General features: G+C 48.1%; 1 protein-coding gene across 1 annotated transcript; it reads right to left on the bottom strand.

Moving 5' to 3' along the window:
• Positions 1-1,229: 1,229 nt before the first annotated feature.
• Sugb (Sugar baby transporter) lies at positions 1,230-27,483 on the bottom strand. Its single transcript, XM_075689598.1, has 5 exons — positions 27,214-27,483; positions 14,845-14,996; positions 9,214-10,557; positions 8,647-8,796; positions 1,230-5,485 (listed from the first exon to the last, which is right to left on the bottom strand). Exons 2-5 carry the CDS (start codon positions 14,939-14,941, stop codon positions 5,349-5,351), a joined length of 1,728 nt encoding a protein of 575 aa, XP_075545713.1. The 5' UTR covers positions 14,942-14,996; positions 27,214-27,483; the 3' UTR covers positions 1,230-5,348.
• Positions 27,484-27,494: the final 11 nt, after the last annotated feature.

The raw sequence follows: 27,494 nt of genomic DNA, 5'->3' as shown, positions 1-27,494 counted from the left end.
GCGCGTACAGACATCAGCAGCGACGGTCGGGCTTGTGAAGGAGACGCCCGTTCAGCTGCCCCCTCTGGCGCGTGCTTGATAATGTTATCGCGCCCCCCCCCCTCCCCTTTGGTACGTTGGACTTCCAAGATTGGGCGCCCGGGAATACGGTGAGGGTCAAGCTCCCTTCCTTCTCGGCTCACCCTCGCATGCTTTCTCTAGCACCTGGAGCAAAAGGCGCGCGGGGCGCAGCAGGGTCTTGTCGCATTTTATGCGGAACCTCACGGCGACGACGACGACTAAAGTTCTCCTGGGGAGTCCCTCTAAATGCTATCAATTAAAACAAATACATTGCCGAAGAGCTGTGATAAGTGGCTGCGATAGGTTTTGCCCCATCGCGGTGACCCTATTACCCGGTGTCTGCGCAAAAGGCTTCCGTGCGAGAGCCGAAACGCCTTTAGCACCGTCGATTGGACCTCTGTCATCGACTTTCTTTTTCCTTTATTTTTTTCCCTTAAAATGAAGGATATTTTCATAAATTTCGAGTTATACGGGCCCTTACACCTTACGTCACTTGGGCGCGAGCTCAAACACCTGCGAAACCTCCGATTTTGTCCGAAGTTTTCTGCTCCAGAACGCAAAGCGGACGCTCGCCAACTGTTGTGGTTACTCATCCTACCGAAAAAAAACCATATGCTCATAAGACCATACTCCAATAACCCCATGTGAACATACGTGAGGTACTCAGGAACAGGGCGGTGGGTTATTCTGCAAGTGTCCTCCTATAGCGGACATGTCCATTTCGTCTGCTACTGAATTGCTGATTGGCTGCGCTGGAATGCACGTCAGGAGAAGGCAGGCGCTCCCAGCCAATCAGCACTTCAGCAACAGACGAAGCGGACATGTCCACTAGGTGGACACTTAACATAATACCGCCCCCCCCCCCCACACGTAAATCTTGATTTAGACGTCGTGTCTTCAATGCCATTCCTGTGCACATTTGTCGGAAAGGCCTAATTACCCGTAACAAATGACTTGGTTCGTTCGTCGCTACATTTCTACCCACATGATGAGCTACCAGCGACAACAGTTCGGACGCAGTAAAGTTCATCTGTCTCCTCAGTTTGTAAGGGCACAGTCAAGATGCACTTGCACGACATGCACTTACTCGAGCTGCTTCACAAAGTGAAGCCAAGTGGAGGAGAATAACATGGGCCCATTTCACGATGCAGCGAGTAAGAGACAGCAAGCATAAAAAAGAAACGAAAGTTTATTGTGTACAAAGACTTTCGGGTGACGAGTTCGCCGCCGGACTTCGTGACCACACGCATCTCGGAAAGGTACCTCCCACGAACGACACAGCCGCTCTACTGGTCCAAGTTGTACGTAGACGAAACGACAGGCACGTGTATTTTACTCGGAAGTGCACAATGCGCCATCCCAACACTCAGCAGCCAACTACCATATACACTAGCAAAAAGAGTTACAGTATCTGGTCGAACACCTTTCGAGATCATTTCTGTGCCATATCCACACAAAAAATACAAACAAGACGTGACTTTACGAGCTTAGAACCACAATGCAGACGCATTACTTCATCATGCAGAGAACGAACATATGTCAGGCGTGGTCACAAAATTCATGATTATTGGAAATAAGTCCCATATTCGATCTCTTATAGCTGACGCCAACACTGTACCACTCCCGCAGTTGCACATTCTAGATGTCAATTGAGCAAGTGCTGCACGTTTAAGCAGCGTACAGCTGGGAAGCAGGAGTGGCGCGCCCGTGCACGTGACCGTCATAGGAGGTGCCCTGAAAATAACCACACACACTCGCTGGCGTGCTATAGGAGAAAAAATTGTGATAAGGGATCAATTATGCGCAAGCATGCACTAATTATATAAATACACCTGCAATAACACCAGCCTATCCACTCAAAGGCGCGGCTTCATTTTACCGTGGCTCCGCACTATAGTACACCATGCACGACACCTTAAGCGAGCAAGATTTTTTTTCTTTCACGCCACTTCGCTGTGCGGTAGAAGAGAGGAATAAGGAGTGTGGAATAAATAGAAAGGGTCAAGAACGGGAGTGAAGTCCCGGCTACTGAAAGTGTCACGTGATAATTGCATCATAACGGTGGTGACGAGACTCGGCCCGCAAGAACAGCGCCCTTGGGCAGCGTGCCTAGCACGATATGCAGTTCGTAGTCGCCGTGTGCTGAAGCGGCATTTACGCTGTTAAGAACGTCATATTACACCACTGTACTCTTACCGATAAATTTATCCAAGCACGCCTCACACAGGGTCTCAACCAGAGCGCATGCGCAGCAGTCAGGTGCACGGTGCATATACGACATGCACAATGTGTGCGCCATACATTACCGGCTTCAGAGTCCGTTGCAACTATAAGCCTGTATTTACAGGCTAATGATTTCAAAGTGGTGTCTGCGGGTCTTGAATCACCCTATATGCAGCAATTCTAAGCGAAAACCTGCATAGCTCGTCAATCTTCCTGTGCAACTACCTTATTCACGCGAGAAAAAAGCGCACACTGAAGTTTACGACCTTAAGGTGTGGAACGCATTCAGCTCCTTACTTTCACAATGTGCTAGAGTTCACTAAACATTTCTATATATAAGAAACAAGGGTTGACCAACACTTTGCCGTGTCCGCTGTCGGCAGATTGAGCCTTGGATCTCTCAAAACAAAATCCTAATCGAGCAGCGAAAATCGCATGCACTACCTACAGGCCTCCACAGTGGTCAGTATCTCGGTATGAACGCTGCACATTTGCTAAGGGACGGGCGGAACATCCACATTGTGCGGTGGCTAGCAGATTCAGCACACCACGCGCTAACAGATTCAGCACACCACGCGAAGGGATAACAAATTCATTGACCGCGTGGATGTGCCTCGTGGAAACTGATTAACGCTGCGCCCTAGTATCGTATAAAAAAATTTGCCAGCCCTCACAGCATTGTAAGAGTGTGCAAGGCAAAACTATACGTGCACATCTTCGTTCGTTTTATTAAGAAAAAAGAATAATGGCGCACACAGTGCAGGAGCGTGGTTATCACAAGCTTGCTTCACCCCTGGAACGTTAGCCACGTTGAGTAAAAGCATGCTATACTTGTACTTTGACGCTATTGAGGAAGTAAGCGAGGCTACACAATGCCAAAAGTATTGAAAACGCTATGTTGGGCGCAAAGTGTACATTAGAACCAACTCATCTCATGCTTCGACAACACCCTGATCACAACGCACACTCATACACGCGCAAGTTTGCACACACGCACACAGACACACGGTTAAGAGTGTTTCGTTAAAACTGTACGCGCAACTGTAAAACTACAAATGCCCCCAATAAAAACGAAGTGTAAATAAGACAAAGAAAGCGGGATTCGGCTGTGCAGTAACTGCTGCGCTCTCGCGGTGACGAAAGCGTCGGCAACTGCACGCCCAGAAACAGAATGTGACATCAGTTCACAACCAAAGAAATTTGAGCGTCTCGTATTCACAGCTATATGACAACAAAGCGCGATATGGTTGCAATGTGACAGATTGTCTGGAGTGGCGACTGCTGCGGAACTATGTATAGCAATGATAAGCAGGTAATACCAATGCGGGCGCTAGTCAATATTTACGTTGCAGGATTTGGCTGGAAACCCGATCCTATGTTGCACCGTCGTTCACGCCGTTACTCGTGCGCCTTGATGACAACTTGAACGAGAGCTCTACTATAAGGATAGCGAGCCTAGAAATAAGGACAATATTTTATAATGCAGGGGAGTATGAGAGTTGATCGAGTGCCAAATAACGTCACTGTTTAAAGAAAGAGTGCAAAATATTTTGATATGAGTTCTACGTGTTTCCGTTTTGCATAAGCTTTAAGCGAACGCTGTCTTAAGAGTCCCTTTGAAATTTGTTCAGGGACTATTTGACAGCTTTTTACAGACTACGTACGCAGACGTTAAGCAGCGTAATGCTCAAAAATATGGTTATACTGTAAAAATAATGAAGCCTCACTGTGCTTGGCAATCTGGGGTGACGAGTAATTATACTGATTAAGAATAGACCATTAGGAAATTCTGATGATTATGGTGTGCTTTGATGGCACAGGTCCAGACCTGGCCAAAGAGCACCAAATAAGTGAGTAACAGAAAAGTTTTACTTCGCGCTTAGAATAAGGTTGACAGCTGAAGAAGGTCGCGCGTACACAGTTGTCTCAGTTTAGAGCAATGATAAAAAGTATTCAACAGTAGTGCTTTAGACAAGTATTCCGCTTCGTTTCTTTACTGTGTGCTTGGAATGACAGAAAGTCAGGATGTCTTTCGGCGTACAAGTCCATTATAAGTGATTACCACACGCGGTAAATGCTTGATCTTCATTCATCGAACAGTAACACGCATAGGAATTAAGTGGCTCAAACACACACTCTATAACGTGAGACAAGAGGATCACAGATAGTCCGCTGTGTACTTTTCTTCAGCGTGTAGTACTACAGCATTAGCCGCAGGTACATGCCTCTGCTGAACGCGCTAAACTAACTAGCAGTGAGATCTACAGAATAGTTGCTGGTGTAAGAAACAGTAAAAATTAAGAACAGTTATCGGTGAAAACAATAAAATGCTTTACTTAAGGCTCCTCATCATTCGTAATCACCATTCTCAAGACATCGCGTGATCATTATTTCCATTATCGCTCCTCGGACGTTCTAGTTTCTATAAAGCTGCGAAGGCATTTGAGTAATGCCAAATAGCAAGTTGACGATGCCGATAGCTACCTCGTTACCATGCTTTACTCACGAAGTTATATAACTTGTAACAAAAACAGGGTCCAGAGAAATAAGCTCTGACTCGGAAGGTACGAAGAACTATGTTTATAGCATAAGATAGCGATTCCCAGCAGAACAACAAGCGATCAAAGCGAATCACATCAGGTCATTTCTTTTAACTCATCTCCTCGCTTGCGCATTAGAACAGAGCCTGCGCGAACCTATTCGGCAGTGCACCGTGAACGCAGTCGTGCCCAACCAAAAATATATAAAAGTTCCTAGTAAGAATCATACGCTTTATACTGAAATGCAACAACACTTAAAAACATACGAAACGACGCACAACAACATGCAGGCTTATTAGAGGTGCCCAGCCGCCGACAGCACTTCGCCGTCAGCGGCGGCATAAAGGTCGCGCGCGGTACCGTGCCTCGCACAGCCCGCGCGCCCTGCACTGTGGGAGAGGACGCCTTCAGAAGGCGAGAAGATCCCTCTCGCACAGGCGTCGTAAGGGTGTGACGCACAGTTAAGAGGTTCGTGGCCGGCTGTACAGGGCCGACACACTGAGCAGCGTCCCATAGCGACGCCATTCAAATGACCTCGTCCTCTTCCTCCTCGTCCTTACAACTGCGGGAGCCATCCGTCCGCCGACCATCCATCGTCAGCACGCGGTCTTGGTCCGTTACCGGTTCCGGTTGCGATTGCCGAGAGCCGCTCAGCACGGATGCTGCACAAGCGCAGGGCGGGAAAAGCCAGATGCATCGTAAAGGGTCACACAGGTAGTGCCATCAAAATTTCACGAATACGTATTCCTTCTGTCAAATCGCGATGGAGTCAGAAACAATAATGAGGGCATCTATTAAGTGAAGTAACCATCAAAGAAACGAAGAGTTAGCGGCTGCTGTTGTGGTTGTTACTCTACGTCAACGGCGTAGAGGTCACACCAAGCGAGACACGCCGCTCCCTGAGGGCATCTTAAGGAGCTCAACGGAACTAAAGCTTCGGAGAGCTCTAAACGTTGATACTCACACTTCAGACTTTTGAAATACCAGGAATGCCCAGATTCACAAAAAAGCATCATCATAATCAACAACCTATTTCACGTTCACTGCAGGGAGAAGGAAGGCTTCCCCCAACGATCTCCACCTAGCCCTGTGCTGCGTCAGCTCACCAGCTCCAATCCCTGCATCCCCCGTTATGTTACTCTAGTAGACCACTGACAGGGTCGAGTATTGAAAGTCGCTGTCATTGGGTGTCTGCTCTACATCGCCTGCCTAATTGCAATTATTGCTCTCAACCTCAATGAAAATATCAGTTACACTCATAACCTGTCAAATTCATAGCATCCTTTTTGTCTCAACGTTATACCATTTTACGTTCTATCGCTCATTCTCGAGTTTCTTGTGGTGGGAAATAGCGCGAAAAACGAGGACTGAGACACACAACACGAGCGCTCGTACTGCGCGCGACATCGTCACAAGTTTGGGCTTCATAAGTTGATAACTTTAGATTCAGCCTTGGACTCTCAATCGCAACGAAAGTAAAGAATACGTTTCTCTCCACGTCAACACGGAAAACTCAGAAACCAAAAAAAAATTTTGCTACAAAACACATCCTCGGACCTCAATACACAGTGCTGCGGTCTGTATAAACATCATCAGTCTAGCATGATGTCGTCAGCGTCCTTATCTACAGACATCATTTCACCTACAACGGCGTGCCCCTACGATGCTTTCAACAAAACACCATGCTTATGTACTATACGGCAAGCATACAGTGCTCAGGAATTGAAACGCGAAACTAGGAGCGCGTGGATGCGGAACTTTATTGAGCCACCAGTGGGCCGCTGGGGACACCGATCTGATGGATTTTTGCATCAAATGAAAGCGAGTGCCATTGTGATGAATTATTATTTCATTCGGCACCCCCATCAATCATCTAGAGATCACCGGTGGAGCAAGAAGGGTCGGTCGCCATGCGGTCTGTGTATCGCCGCTTCAAATGCTGAGCACTGTACGTATCTCTTATATAGCAAACACTTCCACAGGCTACAAGCAGCGATATGAGCAATCGAACCAAGCTCACATCTTGAACATGGCCTCTATGACTAAGAGTTACGCAAGACTCAGAAAAATAAAAGTTGGAAAGTGATTCAACCTCTAGTTGACGTCGATAAAAGATTGTCTTCCTGCAAGAGTTGGGGTGACATTGGGGAGTAGTCACTGCGCACGGCACTGTCACGTCACCGCACGTGTGAGGGGAATAGGAGGAGCGTCGGACGGCTTTTTTCTTTCGTTTCTTGCTGCACTATCTTCAGGATCGGACCACATTTCTAGACTGGATATACCCACGAGAATGGGCCACATTTTTAGTCTGCACTCACATACGTGAATAGCCCCATCTTTAGACTGCACTACATTCTGGATCGCCCAACTAAAGAGACAGGAGACACACATACCCGGTACGGGAAAGTGAGGGTAACTCGCCAAGAAAGACACTGCCTTCAAAAAACGGTTCGACATACTTCCCTGATATCCGCATTACGCATGTGCCGACTTCCGCGTACATTAATCACAGGCCTGCTAGTTTTACGAGAAAGTGCGTACGAATTTCACCCTTGACCACATATTCAATACATTTTTACACCGCCAAAAGTCGTCACGCGTAAGATCTCTCCCGTCTGATGGGGTTGCTCAAAAGCTTCCTCGAGGGCAAGAGGCACATTTCCGGCCTTCAGCATGAGGCTCCGCCGCCTGTACTTATTGGCGTTGCATGCAGCCGAATTAAAACTGTTTTGAAAGCATCCATTTGAAACGGTGTTGTGGCCGTCATAAGAAATGACGCAGCAACAAAAGCAATAACACAGCCATGACGCCAGTACTCTTTTCCTTTGTTGAATACAGGTGACAAGCATACTGTGTGCAAGTTGACGGACGAGCGCACATTGCTTCATACAATAACCTGCTAGTGAAGTTTTAGCCGCGCGCATTGCGGAATTCAGATACTCAAGGTGATAAGCTGCAAGCAGAGTTATTGACCAGGGGCGGATAGTCCGTAAACCCTATGCTTTTGTTTCCATCGCATGGACGGTTCCAAGTGTCACTGGAACCAAGTGTCCAAGTGTTGCTGGAGTACTGCAATTTTCATCGCATCTGGTGTCTGATCTCCTCCCGTTGGAGAGTTTAAATATTTTCGCTTTCTTTGTGTACAATTAGTGTAGGGTGAAGCACATTAAAGTTTTTTCACCCGTGTCCGTGTGCTCGTGCCTCGTAGTCTATAAGTGAATGGCTTCGTTTAACCTGCTGGTACATACCAAGAGCACACTCGTTCAACCAAAATGAAAAGGTTCAAATGAAGCTCCGAATGTTGACCGGAATTAACGAAGCAGTTCGCCTCCTGTGCCGCACATTTCGCCAGAACAGGCACCGGCAACTTGGGAAACGTTCACAAACAATTCTTACGAACAAGAAGCTTTGAAAATTTGTGCTCGCGTTCCTGCATAGTTCGATTAATATAGTCTCCTCGGCGCAGAAACTACAGCAGCCGTTCACTCCCGATGAATCTTCATTGCATTCTCTGGAGTACTCCGATCATGCGACACGCCGCAGGCAATCAGTAAACAATCACGCGGTAGGCTTCGATTTAAAACCAGCGGTTGGGTTACGCGAAGAATGTGTTTTGTCAGGCTCCTCAGAAAAACCGAGCCTTCCAAGAAAAAGAAAACCACACGAACGTCGACTGAGCCGGCATCATGCTTCAAAGTCACGCTCCTATCCGGTACGTGAGTCGCGAAATGGCGCTTCCCATTTCTTGGGAAACATAATTCCGACTACTCATATTTCCCGCTGTCCTGGTAACATAAGACATATTAGGTGCGGCTGAACTTACCACTTCTGGCCTCCCTGATGCTGAAGATCATCTCGATCGCAACGTGGAATACCAGGAAGACGATACTGTAGATGAAATAGATGTAACAGGTCTGCCGGCCGCCGACCTCAGTGTAGAGTTGGCCAGCAACAAGTGTGCCGCTGGCTATACCTACAAAAATATAAGAACGATGGCGTGCCACTTATTTTAGCTCCCATTCAATGGTATAATATCAATCATTATTTTCTCACTATTGAAAGGTACTGAGACACATCAAAAAATCATTCACGATGACTGTCCTTTCTTTCTCTGCCGCTACAATGCCAACAAGTAGAGTCTGAATGTAGGACAAGCCATGAAAAAAATGAGCACAAACGTGCCCCAAATTTTACTATCTGGCAAGTATGCAGCGTGTAAGCAATTATATCTAGATCTAGCTAACAGACCGCAAAACACTTTCCAGCAAATTTTCAGGACAAGGCTAACAGCGTGTGACTGGCTGACAGTGACTGGCGAACCTGCACGTACGTACAAGCTGCCAAACAAGCATGGAGGAGGAATGACGAGCGTCGCGGGACGCCAACTCACCGAGCCCTTCGAAGGTGCCTCCCAGGATGCCCTGCATTGTGGCCTCGGTGCCGGGCGGCGCCGCTGTGCTCGCGTACGAAGTCATGGCGGCGTAGAACAGGCCAAAGCACAGGCCGTGCGTCACCTCGATGGGCAGCATGGACCAGGGGTCGGTGCCGAAGCTGTACACGGCCAGCCGCAGGCTCAGGCCCGCGATGGACAGGCTGACCGCGTTGCCGTACCCGATGCGCTTGATGATCCAGCCCGAGAAAAAGAGCACGGGCACCTCGCCGCCGAAGCACTGCACCGCCAGGTTGGCGCCCAGCAAGGTGGGCGTGGCGCCCAAATCCTGGAGGTACCACAGCCCGTAGCTCCAGACAAAGCCCATGAGGAATCCCATGTTGAGCACCGAGAAGGTGAAAAAGAGCGCGCGCGGGTTCACCAGCACCTCGCTCAGGTCTTTGAGCAGCTGCTTGGACGTCGCAGAGCGGGGGACGTCCAGAAAGCACAGGCTGACCACATCCATGAGCGTGAACGCGGCCAGCATGTAGAAGCCGGGGCTGTAGTCGATGTAGGGCGAGCCACCCGTGGCGATTTCATTGAGGTAGCCGATGAGCGGCGCCAGCGCGCCCCAGCCGATGGTGCCCCAGAGCCGCTGCTTGCCGTAGTCCTCCTTGCGGTCGCGCAGCATGGCGTACGCCGCGGCGTCGGCCAGCGAGATTCCGACGCCGAACGCGGTGCCGCCCAGCACGCGAAACACGGCGAACATCCAGAAGGTGGTCGTGCTCATCGTGTTCGGCTGCGCGACCGACAGGCAGCTCACCGTGCACGACTTCTCGGCGGCCTCCAGGAAAGCGGAGCCGTTGGTGTCACCGGCCAGTTCGTCCGCCGGCAGGCACCACTGCGTCTGGTGGCGCATGAGGCTGCAGTTGAAGGGAAACGCGATGTCTCGCATGCCGCCGCCGCCGTTGCTGCTGCTGTTCTCATGAGCCGCCGCCGAGTAGAGGCAGCGCATGTGACACGGCTCGGGGCTGTAAGACTGGCAGTCGTCGATGTACGTGTGGGAGAAACAGAGGAGCCTGGTGTCGTTCTGGATAACGCTCTCGGGAGCTGGGACGCCGATATCGATCGTGCTTGGCTTGATGGGCGGCACGAAAATGAGCAGGAAGTGGAAGAAGCTCTCCACGCTGATGATGGCGATGAGGACGACCTTGAGCTGCTGCACCTTGTCCGTAAGCGAGCCGATGGCGAACCGCATGAGAATAGACAGAAACAGCAGGGTGGTGTTGACCAGCCCGGCCAGCGCGGCGGATATGCCCAGCTGCTTGGCCAGCACGGTCGTGAAGGGCATCACGCCCACCACCGCTGCAAGGCAAATTAGGAGACCTGTGACAATGCCGAAGCGAGTACAGTGGGGATAGCATTCGTAGGGTTTTGATACCACTTAAAATGTGTGTGCCATACACGATATTCTTTGTGGTTCTTACGTTACCGGAACATTGGCATGGTCCCACACTGGCTCAAAGTCACAGATGCTTGTCTGGAAGCAACAACTGGCCACATAATCGGAGTGTGTCGCCAGCGGGTGCTAGCACCGCACGCGAGTACGCTGACTGCGACAAAAAAATTATTAGAGAGAGAGAGAGAAAATATTGTCTCGTGCGCCTCGTCATGATGAGCGTTTGCGCAGACTAAATGCTACAAGCAGCAGGCTCCAGGAACAGTTTTCATTGATCGTTATGTAGTATGTATGATGTTCATCGCTATATGAATTTGTCGTCCTGCCCCATATTTGTGCGCCTGTTTCTACAGCGTCCTACAGGGTGACAACCCAGGCTGCTTTGTCCACACGGCGTCCGCCTCCATGTACACTCGACGAATGCGTGTATGTATTTGTACGACTCTGGTTGCTAAGCAGGAGTGTGTTTGTACGACTACAAAACATGGGTACAAATACAGCAAAAAAAAGCAATTTTGTCAAGGTCCCTCTACAGGCAATTACTCAAACGTAATCTAGTTAACATAACTGAAGATGCAACCACTTATTGTAATCATACTCTCTCCGTGCAAGTGTACGACAAGGTATTTCTGCAACATCTGTGGCAACCACAAAGATCAAATACTTACTACAATACACTTCGCTCAAAATGCATGGCTTTCAACCGGATACATCTGCATTAATGAAACGTACCATGCTTGCTTTCCTGTAATCATATCAATATAACTTCAGGAACGTGACGCAGCCCCACCATCGACCACAGCATCTAAACCTTCGGACATCGCAAATCTCTGGCGGGAGAACACGTGATCCTCAAATAACTACATGCGTGCGACTGAGGCCACATATGCTGCTACCGCTGCAATAGGCGCTACAGATGGGCACTTGAAAACTGTAGAATGTCAAGTAATTTCATGCATGGGCTTCTCAACAAATAAAATTAGGTGGTAGTTCCACGTCGGCTGCTATTTCCCCTTTAGTAGAAATACCGGCTGTCTATATTGTAACGGAAATACCAGTTGTAACGTATTTCCGCTGCACTGGAAATACCAGCTGATGTCAGCCAGTGAGTAGTGCAAAGGCCGAGTACTGCGACGATTCGCCACATAAACGAAAGCTAAGAACTGTTCTGGAAAGTCCTAAATCTCGCAAAAGTTCTGTAGATGACAACACTGATCCATACATACCGAGAGAAATTAGCGTCACTGCTAAGACATGCCACGCTGAAAATGTACATGTTTTTCGACTGCAATATTGTCACGATGTAGTGATGGTGAAGAAAACAATAGCAAGAACTGCGTATCATGAGACTAACTCTTCAGTGGGTGAACTTGTCCCCAAATGCTAGTGACATTCAAAGCACAACGATATATATATATATATATATATATATATATATATATATATATATATATATATATATATATATATATATATATATATATATATATATATATATATCTGCAAGCACACTTGGCGATCGTCAGAAACCTGATCTCTGGGTCAAGTGCGTCGGCTTTTATATTATATTATAATAATATTTTAATAATAATAATAATAATATATTTATTACTTGGGCTCGCACACCTTCGAGACAGTAAAACACTATTCGCGTCGCGCATACAATCTTATTACACAAGGTTCTGCGAGAACATACACAACAGATATAATCAACGATAGCATGCAAGTAAGTTTGATATCGAGGAGGCGCGTCTTGCGCTGAGCGATGACTTGAAGTTGCTAACGGGTGAAAGGCAGTCCACGGAAAAAGGATAAATAAGTGCACGTTTAAATACAAAGCTGCTAGCGGATGTGATAATCTCTCCTCGGTTGGTGCTCTTCCGACCTCAAGGCGACTAAACCTTCTTGTAAATATGCATATCGCATAGAAATAGGTAGGCATTCCATAAAACTTCCTGCAAAAATAATGAAAGGAAATCTTGCGCTGGTGTCTACGGAAGTTGCAAGCACGGCTATTCAGCCCGCATGGCAATAATCGGTAGTACATGAATTTGCCTAAACGTCGTCCTTCTGGTTTCAAACAACATCGTGACTTTGCAAAGTGATCGTTTTCGATAAACTATGGCGTTATAAATGGAACAATCTGCAATGAACATGTACACGCGCATAGTCTTATTGCCTCCATGCATTCAGGAAAATACGATGGCTTGGACATTTACACCAACCAAGGCGGACAATATGTAATTAAGGCGCAAGGACGTCTGAAGCCACAGCCACAATCATGTATACCAATCACTTCCGTGGTAGATTAACAATAGCTGCGCCAGAGTTCCCTCTAGTAATCTTGGGGAGGTAAAAGCGAACTACGTACATTACCTACTCCTGGAAATCTGTAGATGCGACCGCACTGCCAGAAGCGCCATGTATCATGTGATTACACGCACGCCTATAGGCCTCGTGCACATGTCTGTCCTTTCAAGACTGTCGTTTGCTGAGGCAGAGCATGCAGCGTCAAGGCGAGTCTCTTAGCTTGAGCAACGGTGGCACTCGTTGCGAAGCTAATGTATACGTGCATTGCTGTCCTGGTTCCAGGACACCTGGCCTCTGAACTGTGACCCGTGGACGCTCCTTCGAGCGCTTTCGTGCTGGTGTTCGCCTGTGGTCACAACGGTATGGAGACGGATCCGGTTTCACCCTATGAAATAGCCTGCTAGCAAAAAACAACTGACCATAGTAATCAGAGGCCGAATTCACGCTTCGTAAGAGCGATTTACCATCAGAGGCCGTTCGTGAGAAGATATGGCCGGCCTCCCTGAATCATCCTCACCATCATCATTATTATTATTATTATCATCATCATCATCATCATCAGCCTGGCTATGCCCACTGCTGAGCAAAGGCCTTTCCCATACTTCTCCAACTATCCCGGTCATGTGCTCATTGTGGCTATGTTGTCCCTGCAAACTTCTTAATCTCAACCGCCCACCTAACTTTCTGCCGCCCCCTGCTACGCTTCCCTTCTCTTGGAATCCAGTCCGTAAACCTTAATGACCATCGGTTATCTTCCCTCTTCATTACATGTCCTGCCCATGTCCCATTTCTTTTTCTTGATTTCAACTAAGATGTCATTAACTCGCGTTTGTTCCCTCACCCAACCTGCTATTTTCTTATCCCTTAACGTTACACCTATCATTCTTCTTTCCATAGCTTGTTGTGTCGTCCTCAATTTAAGTAGAATCCCTTTCGTAAGCCTCCAGGTTTCTGCCCAGTAGGTGAGTACTGGTAAGACAAAGCTGTTATACACTTTTGAAGGATAATGGCAACCTGCTGTTCATGATCTGAGAATGCCTGCCAAACGCACCCCAGCCCATTCTTATTCTTCTGATTATTTCAGTCTCATGATTCGGATCCGCGGTCACTACCTGCCATAAGTAGATGTATTCCCTTACCACTTCCATTGCAGCGTGAACTGCTGTTCTCTTCCGAGACTGTTGAACATTAGTTTTCTGCAGATTTATTTTTAGAATTACCCTTCTGCTTTGCCTCTCCAGGTCAGTGAGCATGCATTGCAATTGGTCCCCTGACTTATACTAAGCAAAGCAATGTCATCAGCGAATCGCAAGTTACTAAGGTATTCTCCGTTAACTCTTATCCCCAATTCTTCCCAGTCCAGGTCTCTGAATACCTCATGTAAACACGCTGTGAATAGCATTGGAGAGATCGTATCTCCCTGCGTGACGTCTTTCTTTATTGGGATTTTGTAGCCTTCTTTATGGAGGACTACGGTGGCTGTGGAGCCGCTATAGATATCTTTCAGTATTTTTACATACGGCTCGTGTTTTTACAGTGGCTGGCACCACTGCTCTTACGAGTAGCCTTAACTTACGAAAGTTTGTGTGTGTGTGCGTGTGTGTGCGTGCGTGCGTGTGCGTGCGTGCGTGCGTGTGCGTGCGTGTGTGCGTGTGTGAATACGAGCCCAGTTCTGCAAAATACATAGGAAACTAGACACATTATCTAGTTACATGTAGTGACGGTGAAGAACCAGTTAGGCTTCAACACAGCGGAGTCTTGAAGACGAACTTACGTGGTCACGAAGTGTCACACTTAAATACAACCAAGAGATGCCATAGAGGTCAAGCATTTTTCTCACGGTGAGTCAACGAAAACCAAAATTCGATCAGAGCGAGACTTACCCCCGAAGTATAGGAACATGTGCATCTTGAGAGGGAGTAGCCGCAGGTTCGGTGATACGTACTTCACCATGGTTATCAAGTTCTCCTTGATTGTCATCTTGGTCCCAATGCAGCGGTGTCGCGTTGCCGGCTCTTCGGGGTGTCTGAAAGGGCTGCGCATAAAAACAAAGCGACGCAGCGGTTATTCATGCAAACTACAGGCGAGTTGCAAACGTCTGGCGTAACAACGACATAGAAGTGCAACATATTTCCCTTCATGGATGGGCCGCGCTTCTAAGCTCTCTCGGCATTATTCGTGCCTTCCGAAAACACAGAGCAGGCCAATAATGTGTTTTGAAGACCAAGACGTATTTAGACGTTATCCTATGACAGGGTTCCCTCGTCATTCGTTGATATTCGGAGACATTGAGCCATATTAAAGTGCGGCCATAGCTTCAAGCTTCTGCCAGCGCTTACAGCATTTGCTGTTCTGTGGCAAACGCCTTCCTGGTGCACGAATTTTCATGTCAGTGCACGCTGAGGTGAAATGCGTTGTCTCTGCCACTTTGTATACTCCGAATGGCAGGGCACAGATCCATTAAAGTCAGGTCCCCCAGAGGACGTCGCAGGCCGATATTTAGCGCCATTCGCTTAATACTTTTGTTGCGTAATGAAAACACGTCGGCTGCGTTTTTGTGGGCGTGAGCTAAGACATTGACAAGACATCACTTTTGCATTCTCAGTATCCGTGCACGTTGCTGACGAGACGTGCCTCGCAGGCTGTCTTTAGCGGCTTCACAACACTGTACAAAGTACAATTATTACATATTGTAAGTATTGTAAACATATACAATTCCGGCCCTTCAATTGTGGATATGTCTATCAAAGGTTGGCCTCGTTCGCTTTGAATAAAATGGCAACATACCGTCGTCGCCTTACATCGCTGCGGTATCTGTCACAGAAACCAAATCGAAAAAAAAAGAAACTTTTGAAAGAGAAGATGAAAGTCTTACTATTTATGTGGAGTACACACAGGAAAATCGCCATGAAATTCAGAGGAAATCAAGGCTATAAAAAGCCCTCGCAGCATCCAGTGAAAGTGTGAGCGGACATGGAGCGGTATATTCAATGCGCGTAATTGATTAACAGTATATCACAGCTCACTGTGCCAATGACAGTTCTTTCTTGAAGCAAATCTATAGAAGAGTGCATATTTACGTCGTGTGTTGCACTCAAACAGTGTGACCAACCGTGCTTTAAAATCTGCAGCTTGGCGACCCGAAATCGCACTGTGGATTATGAGGGACGTCATAACGGAAGGCTCCGGACTAATTTGGGACAGCTGGGGTTCTTTAACGTGCGCCTGATTCTATGTGCACAATCGAACCTGTGACCCCGAGCTCAGCATCAGAAAGGTCATAGCCCCTTAGCCACCGCTGCGAGTGACCAAATATGTCAGTTAAGCCCAGTTAAGAGGCCACACGTTTGTATGAAAATTAGTGCGGGGGACTCCTTCGTCAATATTCACTGTCGTTCCGTTGACGGCGGAGGCTGAGTAACTGGCACCAACAACTTTGACCAATCGCCACTTGAAATTAGTTGTAGTAAACAGCCGAGCCAGGCACGCTACCCAGTGTTGCCAAGGTGAGTGTCACAGGCTTTGCGGGCCGAGCAGCGCGCATTCTACTTTGACGGCCTTTGTTTCACACTATTTAGGATGACTTTATAGAGTCGCCAGCTTGAGTGCGACCAAAGCTTGAGTGTGAAAGCGGCAGAGTACAAATCAGCTTTCCACTCTCGTGAAACTTAAGTTTGCAGCACGGGCAGCAGTCTCTGTCGAGAATTACTGACAAGTAGACCCAGAGCGCATACTTGGTCGCACTTCGTACTTGGAGTACGAAGTGCGAGCGACTGCCGAACGACGCAACACCGATTAAGAAAATGAAACGTAAGAATGAAGTTGACATCGAAATTGTCTGGATATGAGCAAGTTAGATGATGGTCGTAATAGCCGTAATAGATGTTCGAATCTTCATGTCTTCGCGCGGTTTTCCTACGCGTTTTATTTCAGCTGGCCGGCATCAATTGAGCGACACTGACAATCGGCAACAAATCACTCGAGACAGGTGAAGAGCTTTGAAGAGCTTACAGGTATTTACCTAGCGGGAAAATGTTGGCTGTCAGAGGAGAAAACGAACGGCGAAGTACGCCTCTCTGAATTTCAAGCCAAAACCACAGCGCAGCTATACGTCTGTACGGAGTCACTGACTTTGAAGCATTTTCGCACGTTTAGACATTTTCTGCAGAGAAAGTGCGGAAAACCCGCAATTTTTTCAGTCACGTGGTGCTTTAAAAGTGGAACCTTTATCAATCGGTAAATTAATAAGCAGTTCTGAGCTGACGCTGTAGATACCTATGACGTCACTGACAGTGACGTCATAGGCATCCTGTGCCAGGTGTGGTATCGGATAGGTATCGTGCGCCCATGTGCGTAGTCAAACCCCACGATTCCGTCGCTCAGCAGCAGAATGCCACGGTGACTGGCCGGGTGAAAGCGGAATAAACGAGGCCGCGCATAGACGCCGACAGCGGTTGCGTGACGCGACATGCGGCTGGTGTGCGTGGGAGGCTTTCGCCGCCGAGGTTCTGTGTCGCCGGAGGGCAACTCGAGCTGCCCGGAGACTGGAAAGCGACAGGCCGCGCCCGCGCCTCCAGCCGCCACGCCGCTCCCGTTACAGCGGGTATCCCGTGTCGGAGCGCCTCTCGCGTGCAGGCGTCCTCCGCAACGCAGTGTTAAGATTAAAGAGAGTGCTGAAAAAGAAACGGTTCTGGACAGGAAAGACGCTGGTCACGCTGTTGTTACACGGTTTCTTCAGTTACACCGCATCACAAAGTCGCAATTGGCTGCGTAGCATTTCGTTACCGATGCGCAGCTCGTCTCTTCTCTGAGCGATGAGCAAAGCGTGAGCCCGACGAGCATCTCTCTCTCTCTCTCTCTCTCTCTCTCTCTCTCTCTATATATATATATATATATATATATATATATATATATATATATATATATATATATATATATATATATATATATCTATCTATCTATCTATCTATCTATCTATCTATCTATCTATCTATCTATCTATCTATCTATCTATCTATCTTCAAAATCAACGTGCATCTTAACTTTGTCACCACAAATTCAATTAGGCTGAAACTTTCTTTCGTTATTTATTCGTGTGCAATGCGAAAACGCTGGCATCTATTTCGCTTCCGGTCCCCACCAGCAACGAAACAAATATTATAATTCGTGAATCAAGTATCTGTTTTCATCTAAAGAACGACACCGTAACATACGCTAGCTTGTACTGCTAAACAGTCTCATTGTGTGCTGCTCACAAATATTTGTTTATTATTATTTATAATGCTCCCTGCTTATCATTTCCCTTCTGCTTTTTTTTTTTTTTTAGCAAACGAACCTCCAGCGGATTCTATCAATCTGAACTATCCGTGGTCGAGCGTCGCTACTAAATCGCGGTGGCTAACGTCCCGATATTGCGCAGCGTATTAGCGGGCAGTTTTGATCGTCGATTGCTTGAGTTCGCCTAAATCTAAGTACGCGAGCTTTTTTTTTGCATTTCGTTTTATTTAAACGCTGCCCAAGATCACTGGCCGACGATCCATGGACTGCGGTTAACGCGGCAGTCATTCATCATTGGTATACATGACACGTCCGCAGCGAGTCATGTGCAGCCTTCGCCGCTCGGTTGACATTACCTGACATTTCACGCTGTTCGGAGAGTCGCGAGCTGTCCGTGCTGCTCCGTTTCTCACAGACGACGGTGGCTTCGGCTCGCCGTGACACTTGTCCAGTGCGATAATTAACGGCTCTGAGGGCTAAGCTATGCTCCCGTTTACAGATCGAAACATCACCTTGAAGCTGTAGCTACACAGGGCTGTTCCTCTACAAGTGGGGTCGGAATATTATTCCAGATATTTCTCTCTTATTTTTCCTTCGTGCTCCATTTAATTAATGAATCTTCAATCGCACACTACATCATTGACGTTCATTCGGCTTTCAATGCAAGATTACTCCTCCTTGTATATCCTACCAAAGCATTGCCGTATTCGATCCACTGATTTCGTGTCTTTTTCCTTACATTTCCAGTAAAAAAAAAAGGTATTTCGAAACTGATGCGAACACTCTATTATTACTGAAACACAAGTGTGACAACCATACGAAATAACTGAATTGCAAATCTACATATTAGTAGGGTTGTTAGAAACGTGCGAGCAGTTCTTCGTCATGCAGTTTCATTAAAGAGAGACTGACGCGACCAGTGTTCCCAATATATGCACGCAAATGGATTCAATACCGAGAAGAAAAGTCCGTTCCACGAGGCCGCATCGAGCCATCGCACGAGCGTGGGAAACGTAGATCGGTGGCATTGGCAGCTGACGCGGAAAACGAATGGGACCGCAGGGAGAAGTGACGATGCATGCGCCGCTGTTCGGTCGTCTTCGATATAGCCTTACAGGCAAAGCACCCTTTACGCGAGAATTGTGAGACAAAGAGCGCCTTGATGCCAGCAATGTTCTTTTTTTCTCCTCGCGCCGACTTTAGTCGCCAGTATAAGTTGCGTCGATGCATCCCGCTGCACATTTTGGCGATTGTTTAATTTAACTAACCAGCAAGGCACTTTTCTTTATGAGTACTTGCGTTGAGCGTTGGTAGCCTTCAACTCCGTGATATAAACTAAATTTAAAATTTCACTATAGCATCTCCAGGTTTGACTTATAATGAACTTATGAGCGATTAGAACACAAATCCTTTCTTTGTTTTTACGTTTGTTAACAAACAGTAAGCAAGTTGCCGTAAACATAGTCCCTCTATTTGTACTTCACTGTATTAGTTCTCGACGGCCTTCGTTGAAGTTGTGCAGTGCTCTCACATGCTGAAATCATGTTTGCATTGGCGTAACCGTGACCGCCACCTCAGGGTAGCTGGCACGTCGATAAGTTGCGTAAAGAAACGTGACAGCACGGCAGGCACGTCTTGCCACCGGGCAACAAATCGATAACAGGGACAATCCGGTGAAAAAAAATGTGACCGTCAAAAAGCACAATTAGGTACGCGTGATGATACGGTGCGCTGGCGGGATCGTGGCCGCCATGTTTGGGTGCAAGCAGGGAAAGAAGCTGAGTCCCTGACGCCACGTGCAAACTATATGTAATGTAGCTGTTCCTTTCGCTCGATTGTTTTCTCTTTGTTTTATAAGACTATCCCCCGTATTTTACAACAATCCACCACTCAGCCCTCCACTCTGACTCAACGGTGAGTTATTGACATCCCCTCCAGAATGGAGCGGCGACAAATAGTCGCATAGCCTGCTTGAGCTAACCAGATATTACATACAAGCTTATCAGTGTAACAGTTTGCCTAGATTTCCCTAATATTTTCTCTCTTCCTTAGAAATGCAATAGATACCTTGCACAGCTACCTACGCCTGTAACGGAACTGAGGAATCCACGACAATTGTCGTGAAACTTGGCGCATCTTTCAGTCGATGGGCGGCGCTGTGCTCAACTTGGCTACGCAAGAGCTTAGCTTGGTGGCGCAACTCACCGCCCCGTTCCAAAGGGGACCCTCACAACATTCATCCTAGTAAGAGGCGATTGGAAGACTGGTGGAAGAAAAGCAGGGGAACGACAAAAAACGGAGACGTACAAAAACAAAGTTCACAATAGGGGGTCAGAAAGTTTGGTCATGGGAATTCATCGTGGGTTTTTTTTTTCCCCTTCTTAACCTAGGTAGGACATTAGGCAGTATAATAGCAAGAGCTTGGTGGCGCAACCCGCTCCAAAGGGGACCCTCATAACATCCATCCATCCGTCGGAGTGAGGGCCAGCTTCGAGTCGAGGATCGTTTGAGAACACGGGGGGAATGTCTTTCTTTAACAAGTTGCAACCCCTCCCCCCTTCCTCGTATCGCGTATGCGTTTCTAGCCGTTTCCGTGGGCTGACCACGAACATAGGGCAGTCTAAAAATGTGTGCCGATCCCGCAGGTAGCGCAGACAAGATATTTAAGCAGTCCGACGCTCCTCCTACACCCTTCACGCGAGGGATGACCCGCTAGAGCGCCGTGTGATCGCGCCCCATTCTCATCCCAACTCGCTGAAGAAGACATTGTCTTTGATCAGCTTCGATTAGAGATTTAATTGCCTTCCAACTTTTTTATAATCGGCCACCGTTCTCGACGGGCCGATCCCGCTAACAACGTGGGTGGACCGCCGCTCGGACTGATGAAACGAGATAAGGAATATAATCGGTTCCGTTATCCAGCACATGCATATCCAACGCCTCCTAGATAGCACAATGTTGGTGGACTTCGATGCGCGACGCCGTGCCACCTTGCACGACTGCCATAGAATCTAATGGGGACGCTCCCGAGTAGGCCACGGTGATTTTGACGTGCTTTCGTCACACCGGGCTAGGCAGTGGAAATTTCGGCCCAAGTAACATGACTCATAAACCAGAGTGCACAAGCCTGCTGTCTAGGAGGCGCTGCCGTACCTCAACCGAGAGCCAGTATTCTGTGACGCTCCACGTCATTTTCATCATCCGCCCTTCGCGATGGCTGATCCCAGCAATAACGGCGCCACCACTTCTGTTTGGGCCAATGACAAAAAGGCAAAAACGATGGGAAATGAACTGGATCATTAAGAAATGCGACACCAAGAGCGCACGCCAGCGTTCACACTGAAAATTTGACAGCAGAAAAAGAAACACATTGGAGGTTCAAACAGAGTTACTGTATAGTGTCTCTCACTTAGGACGTTCAGAAACGGCGATCCCAAGATTAGTGGATGTCATAAGCCCTCAGTACACAGGACACAGGGAAAAAAAAGAACTTCAGTTTTTGGTTATGGGCATGCGCGCTACAGACGACGCTGTTTCTCGGTGTGCACTAATGGCATCTCCGACTGGCCGCCTCCATCCTCCGAATCCTCCGAGCCGGGCAGACCCAGCGTTCCTCGAACTCGAATGCAGGGGACAGGCATGCAAGCCCAACGTGCGACTAGCTCTCGGAGGAGGAAATGGCAGACGCGAAACTACGTTACCATAGCGACTGTCCGATTTGGCCTATATATTTTTGTAGCCAAACATGCCAGTGGCGCTGCCCGCAAAAAAAACGGAGGACGCAAGACGCCACTTGCAGGCATGCGGTTATACGGTGAGGCGTCGCCAGCAGCGGCGTCGCTGCGTTACCACAGAGTGCTACGATGACGTGGCGCAAAATGCTGTCAATCTCGACGGCTGCTCCGACGACAGGGCTCGGAGTGCCTGAGAGCGCTCGACGCGTGAGGAGAGCATGTGGAAAAGAACCAGCCGCATGTAAGGCGCCCACGCTCTTTCGAAGACAACGCTGCTCGCGAGAGCAGCCCAAAGAGCCCCGCTCCGAAACGACCAGCTGAAGGTGCCATCAAAAAAACTTCGCGCACTTCGGGGGCCTGTCTACCAGCGATAATCGTCGTCGTTAATTCTGGCTTTTCTCTTAACACGTCACTACCGGTACTTTCACATCTCGAACGGCACGCGAGTGTTAAATTAAATTATGGGATTTAACGTGCCAAAACCACTATCTGATTATGAGGCACGCTGTAGTGGAGGACTCCGGAAATTTCGACCACCTGGGATTCTTTAACGTGCACCTAAATCTAAGTACACGGGCGTTTTCGCATTTCGCCCCAATCGAAATGTGGCCGCCGCGGCCGGGACGACATACGAGTGTCAGCGTGACACGGTGCTCCTGACCGCAAACCTTTAGCGACGGCAGAGCGTTAGAGAAAGCAAGCAAATGAACGCAAGATGCAGATTACTGTTTGACGAAAGACGGGCCCCAAATGGCCACTTTCACCCGCGGTTTCAAAAGTGTGCAGCTGTGGTGTACTGTCTGTCCGGCACTCACGCTGATCGCAAAACTGCGGCACAGGTGGAAGGGTTGGCCGGGCAACAACGCCTGCCCCACAGTATGTATAGTGTACATTCTTCCCCCCCCCCCCCGCCCTCCCACAGCTCTGAAAAATATATTCCGCACATGCCCCAGAGGTGGACACGGGCGGCACGGTCCACCATTTCATCCTAGCGAGCAGTGCTCTTCTGGTGACACGACGTACGACATCAGTCCCTATACAGGAAAATTCTAAGCGCCACGCGCTCTATATATGCTGTAGTCTTATCAGTGAACGCGCTACGGTTAACTTTTCATGCACAGAATTCATTCGTCACACACGTTATGATTTTACAAGTAAAATAAAGTAATACAGAACTATGAGGGCAGCAGGGTACACAGAAAATACATATGTACCCGCCATATTCGATGATTGAGCAATGTCAAATGTAGCCCGAGTCTACATCGCGAAGCTAACTCGAGATTTAACACATATGCTTAGAGCATTCTGCATAATCGTAACATCAACAAGGAAGCCAGCCGCGCAAAAAAAAAATAATTACATAAAGCTAGTCGAACGAAAGACAAAAACGAGCGCAGACCGTTAACTGCCGTTTAACAAAAAGCCAGCCATACAATTATGTACGGCAAGAAACACGAATCTGCAGAATGCAAATAGAACAGAAGAGCCCAGCTCGTAGTCAGCGTTCTTCTGCTTCTATTTAAATATACATATTCTTTTTTAGTGTTAAGTGTGTGGTTTTTTACAGCATCTAGCTCAACTCAAGAACCTATTATTCCAGCCACGTTGGGCTCTGCGCCCGTTTTTTTACATGTTTCTTAGACAGCGCGTTTCCTAAGCGAGTCACGATGTAGCCTCCAGGATCTCTTTATATTGGCGGACAAAGCGGCGAAGTCATACGACGAACACTGCAACTTGGCAATTTATATTTCGCACTTTTTTAATACGACACCCCGAATGCTTGTATACCGAATTATCACCATATTAGATGTGCATTTGGAGTGCTAAAACAGTGCAGTGAACCAAAGAGAGGTAAATCAGTTTCAGTTGTCATTAATAAGTGAGCGGGGAAAGCGGGCTACTATATACACCGGCGTTAAATAATATATGCATGTCACACAAGGTCTACTCGAGCTACATGTATACCGACAGGCGCCGACACAGCCGTGTGAGAAGTGTCGCATTCCGATGAAACGTTATGTAGCGCACTTCAGTCGTATCACAACACTGCTACGAAAAGAAAAAAAAAAGACATCCACACAAGGATACCCCAAAGCTATCCGAAGCTACACAGAACCAAAAAGAAAAAAGAAAGAAGTAATCATACGAGTTTTATTTTATGGCTTTGTGCTGTACTTTCATGAAACCACCTCCACCTATAGCAAGTTACTGCAGTACGAAAATCGCCGGAAATTTCTCGTCCGAGGCCCACCAAACGGTTATACGTCAACTAAACCTATAAACAAAAAAAAACAAAAAAAGACTAATTCATGGGTGCCTCCCAATGTTGGGCCAAGAGTCGTTTGTCATGGTCGGACATGCTGGTGAACGGGACGATCTAGAAGGCACAGCTGACGGTAGCTGAGAGTGCCGGTGTGCGGGGCCTGATGGCAAACTCTCTTGAAGAAGTTCACAATCGAACTGTGGACAAACTTTCACCTAGACGCTATGCTGGATGTACGCACACACGCACACATACGTGTGTGCAGTGCGCGCGCGTGTGCGTGTGTGTGCATGAGCGTGTACTCAGTTACAGCGCGTTCAACAGTAGTTTTTCCCCTACTTTTCCTTTATTTTAGTTAACAAACAATCACTACTGACGAGCTACATGACCATCAAATTCAGTTTCAGAATGAATGCTAATGAATCCGGATGGTCGGAAAACTAAGAACAAAACAAAGGATTCAACCTCCCCCTTTCTCTTCTGTCCCTCTTGTTTTCATTTTACCGCGATGTATAACTCAATGGAACAAATCTCGCTCTAGTTCAATTATTGCTCGATTGCTCGCGACAAGCACTGCTTCAAAAAATGTTTAGTTATAGGCACGTGCGTCCGCCTTTTACTATTTTACTCTCGTAAACATTGGCGAGCCAGACGACCCACACGTGCGAGCAGCGTAAGCCCGTCGCACCGCTTCGAGACACTTCCTGTAAGCCCACAAACACTAGCTGCCATGTACACGTGGGAACAACTGGCTTGAAGTACCGACGCTGTCTCTCTTGCCTCTCTGTCTTTCTTTTCTTTGTCAGGTCTGAGTATTGCACTGCTACGTTTGCAACATCTTTCCGAGCCACAAACACTGGGGCAAGCCGAGACGTCTGTCACACATGTCCAACGACTCGCGTATCCTCATAAAACCCATTTGCGCATTATAATGTACATTGGCTTCAATCACTTTCTTTTTCTTTTACCTTTTTCTTCAGAATTAACTAGGAAGCGATCACGTAAGATATTCATCCAGAATATAAGGTCGGATGCAGGCTCAACTCAGTGGCTCTCGCCGTCAGATTCCGTGAGAGTTGACACCATTTTAATCTAAACCGTTGGATCGTCACGGACGACGAATAGCATCCGCGAATGGCACTTCAGGTACCGCTATAGTCGACATAAAAGTTCAGGATGCAACACCAATATGACAACCTATCACACGATGTTGCACCAGCTTTGTGTTTAGGCAGAGAAAATTGGTTTTCACGTCGAGAAACGCGAGGAAAATATTACTACTCTCTCCACGTACACGGACATGCCGCATTCAACATCTAACCGTGCATTTAAATAAAACATAGGCTTTTCGTGCGATTAACAAGCGTAACAGTCGATGGTAAGCATCGACTTCAAAAATGATTATGCCCTTTACAATGTCATCGCTTCTGAGTAGGATATGTAAAACGGAAAAATAAGATTCCAAAACATGGTAACCACACGCCAAGAGGCTTGAAAAGCCTCTTGGCACTTGCAAGGTTCATTGAATGTATGTTGTCAGTGTCAATCTCATTGGGTGTTAATACGTTTTATTTCATTTCTCACTTGGGGCTGAGCGTCTTTACTCGTATTGAAGGAAACCATGCTCACAGTTTAGCAGCCATTAAGCTTTCTTCTTTGATTTGCAGATAAGAAGAAATGCTCATTGTATAAGATATTCGAGGTCTACGTGACACTTTCACCGAGCAGACTGCAGCTTAAGTTCTTTATGGACTAGCGATTAAATCTCGTTTGCAAGACAGCCGAAGGGTGTCTACCGGCGCCGTCGAAAAACCAACCAAATTAAAGTATGGAGCCTTCGTCTAGTTTGACCAACAGCTTTCGCAATCAACGCATTCGTACTTTGACGCAACCGCATGTTTGCAGATGGGCGCAGATAACCAACCGCCTTGGCCACGCTTTCATAAGAAAGCGCAGTGGAAGCTTTGTGCTGTGCACAGAGGCGGTTGCACCGAAGTAAAAAGCTATATTTCTAAAGGAAAACAAAATAACACAAACAAAAAAAAAACAAGCTCGCCTAATGCATCCGTGGCAAATACATTCTCAATGGCGCATGTGTTCGGACAAATGTCACAAAAGGCTGACATTCCTCGATAAAGAGGCCGACAAAAAAAAATGTTTGACCGGCCACCTTTATGTGACCGCGGCTGTTTCGACATTTAACGTCCCGGGTTCGTCGAACGTGCGAGGTGCCCCCGAGATGCTGACGCGCGCAGGTCTGTGACGAAATACTCGGCCCAGATGACCAACCGCCGACACCGGTTCAAGTTCACGCTGTCTCGTGTACATTCCGTCGAGCTGATCGAAGTGGCCCGTGCATCATCGCCTCGGCGTTGCTATCGCGCAAGTGTATACGCGTATTCGCTGCAGCGCTTCTCTCCCTGTCTGCAGTGCGCGCGCTCCCAAGCAGACTTACAACGGCCCACAGCTGCCGGCTGCTTACTACATTATAGGTCACTCACGGCGCAAAGCTCGAGCACAGCTGGGGGCCCTGAGAGTACGCGGTTCCGCGCGAAGCGTGAGGAGCGCGTAGCTTGTTCAACCCGTGCGTCCGCCGAGTAACGCGCGCGCGCGCGCGCACCGTGTATACATAGAAGAGATCGCGAGAGGACGCCGTGTGGCTGCAACTCGGTATACAAACCAAACGACTTACACGGTTCACTCGAAGCGCTTCGCTGATCGCAGAACGCCTCACCAGCGAAGAAAGCATAGGGACGATGGCTCAAAAAAAAAAAAAAAGATAAACAGAGAACGTGCGACCCCTCCGCGCGCGCGCGACAAAAAGCCGGGTTTTGACCCTGTGCTCGAGCGACTTTCCCACGGCCGTCGCCATGGCTGCACGCGAGCCCCGCTACAGAGTCCGGTCCGCAATACCCTCGGTATCGGAAATAGAAAAAGGACGGCTGCGCAGGCGAGAAACGTTTCGTTGCGCGGCTTACCAGGTTGGGTGAGGAAAGCGTTGGCAGCCAAGATTCGGCGTCCGCGGATCACACCAGGGTTGTACGCAGATCGGGGTGCCAACGGTGAAGCGCACAAGCCGGCAGCCGTCGACGAGGAAGAAGAAGAGGAAGGAGGGGGACGTCGGCTGCTCGCTCGGGTTTGGCGGGGGAACGGCGGCGGGCAGCACGCGTGTCCCTCGCGCTCCAGAAATAGAGGGCGTGTCGGCGGCGCGGCTCCCGGCTCGCTCTCCTATTGAAGGGTCCACGCTTCGATCGCGCTC

The sequence above is a fragment of the Dermacentor variabilis genome, chromosome 4 (genome assembly GCF_050947875.1).
Source record: "Dermacentor variabilis isolate Ectoservices chromosome 4, ASM5094787v1, whole genome shotgun sequence".
NCBI lineage: Eukaryota > Metazoa > Arthropoda > Arachnida > Ixodida > Ixodidae > Dermacentor > Dermacentor variabilis.
This window is presented reverse-complemented; position numbering and strand designations above follow the sequence as displayed.